The following is a 10,965-nucleotide window of genomic DNA, read 5'->3' on the forward strand; positions in this document are numbered from 1 at the left end:
TCACGCTTCAATCATTTTTCTCATAGATCCTTTTGTTCTCACATATTTTGGTATTCCACCTACAAGACTTCCTGAAGTTCTGAACCTACAAAACACATTTTTTAACTCCTTATCATCGAGATCGGTGTTGTACAATCTTCCATGAACGACAGAGACAAACCATTTGAAGAGACTGCTGTAGATGTATTTTGTCACGGAATCTCGTACACTGATCGCAGCGGCGGCGCTCAAGGAGGTGACGATCTTTTCGGACCGAGTGATGATTTGCTTTTTGATGGTCCATTTTTTGAATTCGCCAAGTTCGATCTCAAGCAAATTACATGCTAGAACCAGACTGGGATCATCGTCGTTCAGCGAGGCATCTGTCCGGGCAGCATTGATTTCGATGTTTCCAAGATGAAGCAAGGCGGCCAATAGCTTGAAGATGGCCCATTGCTGCGTCATCCCAATACCGACTGTACTGAGGGCTTCTTGAGTCAATCCGAATTCTATTTATCATCGACACTAGCAATCTTTTCCGCACTCGGTCCACCCTGGTTAAGATAATGGAACTTGCTGATCGAGTCTAGACCAAGCTGTTTTCGCTCCGCTTGTGGTGTGCCAGCAATCAGCTGATAAAAGATGTGGTAGTTTCGTTCGGTTTCAGGCTGGTAAACTAGACGTGATCGCTCCAGTAGATACATTCGAATCTTTGCTCCCACAATATTTTGCTCGTTGTCAAAAAGGATTTCTATGTACTTTCCGAATCGGGACGAGTTGTCATTTCGAGCGGTTTTGGCATTCCCGAAAGCTTCCATGATTGGATTTGCGGCTAGAATTTGTTCTTCAACCTCTGTCATACCCGATCCCTCTGCTCCCTGGGGATTGGGAAGAAAACATGTTAAGTTTAAACTCGGACTTTGAGTTAAACTTTATGCATATGGGTATGCATAAAAGTACATGACGATCAATCGGAACTCCGCTCCCGAAACCTTCGGACGACCAACTTTCAGATCTTAGGCCCCGTTTGGCACCTACCTCACCTCACTGACAATCACCAGCACAACTTGCTCGGCAATCCAAGCGACGAGACCAACACGAACACTGACACTGACACCGAATCAGATTCTAGCATATCGACGAATTCTTCCAACGCCAACACTTTGCTGCGACTGCAAGTAATCCGACCCGTCTTCATTCATGTTGACATCGGATTGACTTGAGCTTTGAGTTTCTGACCGGGAGGCGGACTGACTTTGAGATGCCGGACCAATAGCTTCTTGTAAAAGAGAAGGGTGAAGATTCTGAGGAAGTTGTCTGGTTGGGGTGGATTGTTGTTCAGATTGCTGCAATACGGCCGGAGTGGTACCAGTACCAGCAGACGGGACAAGCGGGTGAGGACCGAAAGCTGCAGGGTTATTCGAACTCCATGGATTGAATGACGGCATGCTGAGTTGGTGAGGCAAGTTGATCGAGTTGTGTAGTGTAGGTGGCAGATGAAAACCGTGTAAGTGGGTGGGTGTTGTGTACAGGAGGGTGCCGATATGACTCCAAATACACCCCCAGGGGTACTATATGGGAAATGGCGGGGATCATGAGGAGTCATGAGCCAAGCGGTGATGACCCTCATCACTTTCCAAATCTGCCAAACATGTGAATGATATGATATGGGCCTTGGTAAGGCCCGGTTATGAAAAAGGGGTGGTTATTACATAACATCATGGGTGCCAAACGGGGCCTTATCTCTCAACTCGCCAACAACTTTATCCTTCCCCTTTCCGTTTATTCCTTCTTCCTCATCACACATCCGATCCAATCCTATCGCTCAACCATTATCATTAACTCCAAAAATACTCAAAGACAATCTCCTTCGGACTTGTTCGAACAAATCAAAGATCAACTCAACCATCGACAACTCTAAGCTTAAGGAAGAGCTAGATCCAGTCTCCGGGCAGGTAGTTGATTCATAACTCAATTATAATCTTATTTGTTCTTATGTATTGACATCATTCTTAACTGTTGTTTCAGGCTGGTTTGTTGTGATATTTCCTTGTGCTTTCGGTCATCAATTGTTGTCCTTGTTCAAGATTTTTAGATTCGTTCTTGTTCTTTCTTTTAGGTATTTCTTTTATGTTATCTTATCTTTACATTCATAAAACATATCTAACCATTGTTTCTTATATCTTTACAAGTGTATTACTTTTTATTGAGTTCTTTACTATACTGTTTCAATAAAGTAATTGACCTACCATTTTCACAAAACAATGGATCAGATACTTGCAAGGTCAATCCCACTTGTGAAACTCAGTCTACAGAAAGCATCAGGTCACCTTCTTTTTCCCAGGCCAATCGGGATCATCGACCGTGGCAAAATATCTCATAATATATTTTGCTGAAACCGTTTTCCCCGCACCGGACTCGCCGGAGACAATAACAGTTTTGTCGCGTCGATCGCGAATCATACATCAATACGCATCCTCAGCAATAGCGAAAAGATGTGGCTCCAATTCTCCTTTCTTCCTTCCAGCATATGCTTGAACAATATTGGATGAATAGGGTGGGACAGCAATAAACGGATTGACGGCATCAAGTACCATTCAAGAATAGGTATAAATCTGACGGGCCGTCGTGTAACGTGTCCGGATAGTATGCAGAACTGAATAGATGAGATTGAGAAGCATGTCAGCCTAACAAGCGTTCAATAAACCTAAACGAAGATTAACAAACACAAAGGAAAACAGACTGACCCGCCGGTTCATTTAGGTAGGACAAGTTTGTCAAATATTTGGTTGCTTCGAGAAGTGGAGGGTTCCTCAGAGGTGGCAGATCTGCACCTCTTGTTTTTTGGACCTGGTCGGTGGTTGTTGTGACTTGTCTTTCCTAGAAAATTGACCAGTAGAAAAACAACATCCGAGCTCAATATTTTGCCATGGACCAAGGCTTTCAATGGAGGTATGTAGCTCGAGTATTTTGTGTGGTACAATCTGGGGCGTTCATGAGAAGTAGGTGTAGTTTTGTGTGGCTGATGTCGTATGATCAAGTCAAGTCGTATGAGGAGCTGTATCGGAGTCACACGGAGGCGTGGTTTTGAATTATCGCACGTCGATAATTTGATTGATGATGATGATGGTTGTTTGATCGTCGCCTCGTTGTGGTCACCCCTGGCTCCTGTTCGGTGCCGCGACCACGATGAACGATCTTTGACGGCCCTTCTCCGCGAGCTCAGCAACTCGCCGGGACAAGTGATCACAATGCAATAAAAATAAAACTTTAGAGCCAATTTTAAGGCCTTTACAGACAATTTTTAAAAAAATGAAGAGCACCCACTGATTGCCAGGGGACACCTAATCCTGTACATCCTGCCATATTTTTAAAAAGTTGTTGATAAAGGCCTTAGAATTGACTCTAAAGTTTTATTTTTATCCTATTGTGAACCCCCCTATTAGGGGGTTTCACAATAAGAATACCCGGGAAAGAGTTTGAGTGAACTCGAGTACTCCTTACTTGTGCTGCGCAGAAGCTGCGCACCTTAAAATTTATGACCCAAGAAATCTGCGCGAGTATTCCTTGGGTGATGGAAACATTCCCGGGTGCTTGTGACTTGCCCTACTCACCCACCTCCCGAATTCCTCTCAAGTCCCAGCCATGCGCAAGATCAGCAAACGTCAAGCAATCATCCGTGATCTCTTCATGATTCACGTTCTCCTCCATTTTGAAGAGACCAACAACCTCATCAACAATGCGCTTAACATCCCCTCAATCCCAACCCTTGGTACAATGCTTTACCCAAACAATGCCTCGGGGAGATTAGTGATTGATATGCTGTTTGAGGACGAGGCCAAAGTTGGAAATATTTTGGAATCGGTCCTCTCGCAACGCTACTTGAACGAACGACTCCCCGCAAGAACTCACAATGAGTTTGACTTGGGCCGGCTCTTTGACATGCGACCTGCTGATTTCAAACAATCCGTCCAAACAACAAAAAGTGGCTTCGTCTGGCTCCTCAACCAAATCATCAACAACGCAGTATTCCACAATAACAGCCGTCGACCCCAGCTTCCCATACCGCACCAGTTGGCCTTGACACTAGAGCGCCTCGGATCAAACGGAAACGGAGCTTTGGTTGGAAGATTTGCTCAAAATCTGTCCGTTGCACACGGAACTGTCGTCAAAGTGAGTCGGAGAGTCATCAGGGCAATCAATAGCCTTGACTCCGAGTTTATTGTGTGGCCGGATTGTAATCGGCGACTGGAAATATCAGAAGTTATGAAAGAAGAAGGGTTCAAAGGTTGCATCGGATTTGTAGATGGCGCAACAATACCTTTGTACCAACGGCCGGGACTTGATGGCGAGGTCTACTGGGATCGTAAAAAATGATATTCAATAAACTGCCAGATTATATGCGACTGCGACAAGTTTATTACCTCTTTTCTGACCGGTTGGCCTGGATCATGCAGGGACAGCTTTGTGTTTCAGAAAATGTCTGTTCACACCGATCCAGAACAGCATTTTGATGCAGGTGAGCTTCTTTGTTAAGATTGGTTATGAAAGTGGTTGCTAAGATTGGCGCAAATCATGTAGGACAGTACCTTCTGGCGGACACGGCGTACAATTTAACAATGACATGCATCCCAGGGTACAAAGCACCGGCGGCACACAATCCAGTAAACTCAGATTTCAATTATTGCCTGGCTAAGTCTTGAGTGCAAAACAAACATACAATCGGAATACTAAAGGGCCGATGGGCGTCTCTCCAGCAACTTCGCCTTGGACTTTGGAAAAAAAAGACATGAAAGAGATAGTACAATGGATCAATGTCTGCATTGTTCTACACAACATGCTTGCGCGGCTTGGGGATGCCTGGGACGAGCTCTGCGCGAACAAAGATAACATTCCAGACTCGGCAACCGCGGGCCCTCCTGACTCGGCCAGTGCTGCCAATCACCAAAATTTGGTCCAGCGCAAGTGCCTCAATCACCACCGTGCCATTGGGACCATCCCAAATAGGCTTTAGCTTTATATCTTGTTATCTTGATTGCTTTTTTTTAAGTAATTCATTGAATTTCTCTTTACGCTTGTAGACCATTTTCATGAGACAACAGTAATTTTTAACCAAGATAAAAAAGAGAGTTGTTTGTTTATTTAAGCTATTTGAAGTGTGAGAACCAAATACCGTAGTGAACGCACAAGATGAGCAACAGAAAAGGAGTACAAGATCACGCTCCATAAATCATACGCATCAATGACTCAATCTCGGATATTGTCTTGCCGTCAGCAAGCCATTCCTGTACAGCCTTTTTTTGCTCGTTTCTTTCTTTTGCTTCTTCTTGAAATCGTGAATGTTTGAGAGCAAATTGTTTGCTTTGCAATTTGTGATTGTTGTCCGCCTCGCGACGCTGCTGTTGAAGCTTTGCGCTCTCCAGTCTGTACGCTTTTGTTGCTTGGGTTGATCTGATTGCCTTGTCTCAATCGTACTTCTGTTTCTCCCACTTCAATTCCCTAGCTGCCTTTCCCTTTGCTTTGGTATGATTGCGCTTGTCCTTTTCCTTTTCCCAGCTAAAGATTTCTTTCTCCTTTGTTTCAATGCGACCCTACTTCTCTTTCTCCCAACTCATATGATTATCTAAGAAGCCGAACCTTTGCTCGGACGATTCCCCAAACGCACCAGCAACACTCGACATCTTGGATTTGGAAGATGACTCCTTTGGTGGGCCTTCCCTAGTCGCATTACCGGCGCGTTGGTTAGGGAAACGCTGGCGACAAGTCTGGGTGGATTCAGAAGCACTTGTTGAGGGTGGACTGGACTGAGATTTTTGTCTGCAAACTGGATTGCGTGGGGTCTGTGGTGATAGATGTTCAGAGCTGTCTTGTCTCGAAGTATCCACACGGTCATCCATCACATTTGGTTGGGCCTGAGTGTTACCCCCGTCGGTTCTTGAAACAAGTGGTGGGAGGTCGAGCGGCGGTGGGAGTTTGTCAAGATTGTTCACAACATCTGGGATGAGGGTGTCTGCAGCAGTTCAATCGTGTTTTTCTTGGCCATCAGACTTGACCTGTAGTGATTGGAAATCAGCCCCGTTATCAGTGGCTTGAACTTCAATCTTGCTGGGTGATCGTTCAAGATCATGAGCCTTTACCTGAGATGGTTGGTGCTCTGCTTCGTCCTGGGTTGGCACCCAATCAGAATAAAAAACCTCAGGAGAATCAGATTGCTCAGAGTCGGAGTGGTCTTCAGGTTGCTCCGTCCCGCTGTCATCCTCTTCACTACTATTGTCGTATAACCCAGCACCTCTGCCTGGCTGATATTCAAGTAGGGGTGTGACATTGGGTTTTTTTCCAAAGATTTTGTTCATTTGATCATAGCACGGGCACTTCTCCTCAAGTTTCTGATGAAAGGTTGCTGGACCATTGCTTTCCTTGACTCCAGCACCCGTATTCTCAGCCCAGTGCTTTGCCTTTTGGAACCTTTCCTTGTATCAATCCATCCGTTGGCGGAGTTGCTTGCCCGTAAGATGCAGCCGCCGATTCGAGTGATCATTCATGTATATTGCAAATACATCGTAAGATGCCGATTTCATCAGATGACTACCCCCTACAGCGGGTTTTGATCCATCTCCGTAGAGCTGTGTATAGTTAATTTTTTCTTCAAGGTAAGAGCAAATGTTCTTGTAGTCTGACTGGTTGAAAAGTGGATTAAGGTAGCTCATTGCTCAGGTCAGTTCCACGGCATTTTCTTTTTTTTTACTTCCAGCCAAGACCATCTCAGGCTGGTTCTGAGGTCTTGAAAGTCCAACAAAACTTGATTTTGAAGAGAGGAAAAAAAACCTTGGTGACAGTTTTTAACAGGCTTCTCCCGCTGAATTTTTAAGTCCCACCTACGTGGATTCCACGAGTACACATCTGTAAATATCCGTGGAATCCTCGAGGCCATCACAAGGTGCCCCCGTGATCCACTTGGTGGAGATCACGTGAACGTGTGGACCAGCAGCCGCTGGTCCAACCTTGCACAGGGGCACTACACCACGGAGCGCGCCCAACTGCGGCTCAACGTGGGTTCCAATGTGGAGGCAACCCCCGGGACCCCACCCTAAACTTTGGGTGTGCCTCTGAGCGGGAGGTCACGGGACCTGCGGTTGGCACAACCCCTCACGTGGGCCCCACGTGCAGAGCCCGCTGTTGGAGAACTGCCAACGGTGGCTTGCCGTGGGGCGCCATGGTTGGGGTCCGGTGAGCGGTTCAGGAATGGCCCGGCAAAAAGTATAACTTGCTACCGGGATGGAACCCGGATCCAAACTGCACCTTGAGGAGGAAGGCACTATCAGCCTTGCCAACTGGGACACCACACATTTCTATGGTATTCCCGTAGTTTATTGTGTAATAAAGACCATTTTTCTAAGTTTTGTCAGACAAAGTCTGCGGATTTGGACAAGACTCATCCTTTTTTTTTTTTTGTAATTTCTCACTTATGTAGCCTTTTTCCAAACATAGAATGAGGCTCAGAAAATATCTTTTGTTTAAAAAAAAAAACATTTTTTGGCTGGCCTAATGCGGGCTCAACCAGAGTGCAACATTGGTGCACTACTCAGCGCCAGCCATGATTGGCCTGGCCCACCCGCTGAGTGAAGATGTTTGGGCTCTTTTCATGCCCAACCAGCTTTCCCGTGGGCACGCTGATCAGAGCCGGCATGGGTTGGCTGGGTTAGCCACGGCCAACCCATCCAACCCAGTGGTGGCTGAGTTGCCCCGCCCGCGGTGCTGGACGGGTTGGGTCATGGGGGGCCCAACCAATCTTTGACACAATCCAATCCCGCGGTCAAATTCTGGGCGGGCAGGTTGGCGCCCACCCGGGCCAACCTTTTGCCAACCGCGCCGTTGGGCCCACGTCAACCCAAGCTTGAATTTGAGTGGTGGTGTACGGGGAATCCACAAGGATTCCTCAAGATATTCTCGTTGAAGGACTCCCCGGGTGTAGTCACATACACACATCAGGATGGCAGCCTGATGCCTGCCGATCCCATGGGGCGGGGTGACGCCAAGGACGGGGCAGCCCAACCGTGGGACGCTGCCTTGCAATGTCTCAGGGATCAGCACACCACCACTAGAATTTGAGTTTGGGTTGACGTGGGCCCAACGGCGCGGTTGGCAAAAGGTTGGCCCGGGTGGGCGCCAACCTGCCCCCCCAGACTTTGACTGCGGGATTGGACTGTGTCAAAGATTGGTCGGGCCCCCCATGACCCAACCCGTCCAGCACCGCGGGCGGGGCAACTCAGCCACCACTGGGTTGGATGGGTTGGCCGTGGCTAACCCAGCCAACCCATCCCGGCTCTGATCAGTGTGCCCATGGGGGAAGCTGGTTGGGCATGACAAGAGCCCAAACAGCTTCACTCAGCGGGTGGGCCAAGCCAATCATGGCTGGCGCTGAGTAGCGCGATATAAGGGGTGTGCGGCAGTCTTAAGGGGAAAAATCCGGCTAATTGAATAGCTTTTTTGTTACAAATCACAGCAATCTAAAAACTTGATTGAAATTTCAAATATGAATATCCTCTGTGACCTGACATTTTTAGCAATTTTGTGGCATCATAACATGAGATGTAAGGGATGCGCGGTAGTCATAATACCTCCTACTGCGCACCCCATATAACTCATGTTCTGATGCCACAACATTGCTAAAAATTAAAGTTCACAGAGAAGATGCATATTTGAAAGTTCACTCAAGTTTTTAGACTGCTGTGATATGTAACAAAAAAGCTATTCAATTAGCTGGATTTTTCCCCTTAAGACTGCCACACACCCCTTATATCTCCTGTTTTTATGCCACCCCATTACTAAAAATTTCAGGATACGGAGATTATACAGATTTTAAATATTCCTGAAATTTTTAGCTTGTTTGGAAATGTAACAAAAAAGTTATTCAGTTAGCGGGAATTTTCCTACTAAGCCCACCGCGCACTCCCTGAAAATCCTAAAAATTTCAGGGAATGTAGAATATTCACAATTATAAGTGTCCTGAAATTTTTGTGTGGCTGGGGCATGTAACAAAAAAGTTATCCCCTTAGTATTTACCCCAGAAAAGCGGGTACAAATTAATTAATCATTTGGAAATTGAGTTTTTTGAAATTTTGATTGCATGATAATTATGTTCATCATTTTAGATGAATTTTGGTATTATTTGCGTTGCGTAAAAATGAGTAGAAAAAAACCGGGTACGCATGCGGAAAAGGGGGTACGCAAAAACCGGTACAAACGCGGAAATACCCGGGTACGTTTATCAACCCCCTTTTTTTTAAAAAAAAAAAAAAAATTCTGAGCCTCTTTCCATGTTTGGAAAAAGGCTACATAAGTGAGAAATTACAAAAAAAAAAAAAGGATGAGTCTTGTCCAAATCCGCAGACTTTGTCTGACAAAACTTAGAAAAACGGTCTTGATTCCACAATAAACTGCGGGACTACCATAGAAATGTGTGGTGTCCGAGTTTGCAAGGCTGATAGTGCCTTCCTCCTCCAGGTGCAGTTTGGATCCGGGTTCCAGCCCGGTAACAAGGTATACTTTTTGCCGGGCCATTCCTGAGCCGCTCACCGGACCCCGACCGCGGCGCCCCACGGCGAGCCACCGTTGGCAGCTCTCCGACCGCGGGCACTGCACGTGGGGCCCACGTGAGGGGTTGTGCCAACCGCGGGTCCCGTGACCTCCCGCTCAGAGGCACGCCCAAAGTTTAGGGTGGTGTCGCGGGCGCGCTCCGTAGTGTAGGAACTATCTCACAAGGGTCGGCACAACAACGGCCTGCCCCTGCTGGCGGTCGGACATGCGACAGCATTTGTCGGCTGGCTGACAGGGTGGCTGCAAACCTTGGCAGCACGACGGCGGCAACCAACAAAGTTTGGCAGGGTCGGGGAGGGTCAGACTGCCCGCAAAAACAATTGGCAACCCAACATCGGTGGACTGGAGTGGTGTACAGCCCATGATCAACGGTGAAACAAATACAATACATGTATCTGTATCTGCCTGTATTTGTATCTGTTTTGCACCCAATACTATTTATTTGTATTGTATTCAAAGACCAATACTATACAAATGTATTCAAACTTTGGTATCTTGTTGCAAATACAGCCCAATACAAGATACTGTATTTTTATCATTTTTGATAGTTTTTCTGTATACAGTCCACAGTGGCCAAAAACAAGAAAATCAAGTTTTAATAATTTATTGATACAATACTATGGTATTGTATCTTCAGGCAGATACAATATATTTGTATTTACAATTTTGTATTTTTCAACAGATACAATACACAAGTATCTGAAGATACTGTATTGTATAGTATCTGTTTCACCGTTGCCATGATGTACAATTTTTTCTAATCTGAAAACATTAGTGGCCTGACTTAGGTTCAACAAGGTCCCTGTGATTAGAGGACAGCTTCCACAATGCTCCATGCCTCAAAAAAATTACACAAACCGGGCTATTTTGTTTTTTTGAAATGGTAATTTTGATCTGTTCAAAGGCAAACAGCCAACCACACACAAACACAAAAAAACCTCCATTTCAAAAAAGAGACTGATTACATACACTGACAAAAAAAGAGAGAAAAAGGGGAAAAAGAAGCATGATTGTCTTCTTAGATGAAAAGAAAGAAGAGAAAAACAAATTTACACCTGTGCAAGTTTAAATGCTAGGAGACTCCAAGGATGATGTATTCAATTAATGTATGTGTGTATGTTTCTGTGAGTGTTAGTGTGAGAGGACAAAAGGGGGACCAAAAAGTTTTTTATTTTGTCAAGTCAAAACATGTATAGGAAGAACGGCCAGATATATAAAAGAATTAGGTTTTTTTCTTTCTTTCTCTTCTACATAAAAAAACAAACACAAAAAAGAAAACTCCGAATAGATAAATGATGATCAACCAAACAACCAAACTTGTTATTTTTTTGTTACTTCACCATGCATGCTGCAGATGAGCAAAAAAACAACGGGGGAGAGGAGAGAATA

General features: G+C 45.5%; 1 protein-coding gene across 1 annotated transcript; it reads right to left on the reverse strand.

Annotated features, from left to right (window-relative positions):
- On the reverse strand, positions 1-1,427 carry PtA15_11A575 (uncharacterized protein; the record flags this gene model as incomplete). The annotated part of the gene is made up of 3 exons (XM_053161497.1): positions 1-488; positions 524-857; positions 1,134-1,427. 3 exons carry the CDS (start codon positions 1,425-1,427, stop codon positions 1-3), a joined length of 1,116 nt encoding a protein of 371 aa, XP_053025438.1.
- Positions 1,428-10,965: the final 9,538 nt, after the last annotated feature.

Source organism: Puccinia triticina, chromosome 11A (assembly GCF_026914185.1).
Source record: "Puccinia triticina chromosome 11A, complete sequence".
Classification (NCBI taxonomy): domain Eukaryota; kingdom Fungi; phylum Basidiomycota; class Pucciniomycetes; order Pucciniales; family Pucciniaceae; genus Puccinia; species Puccinia triticina.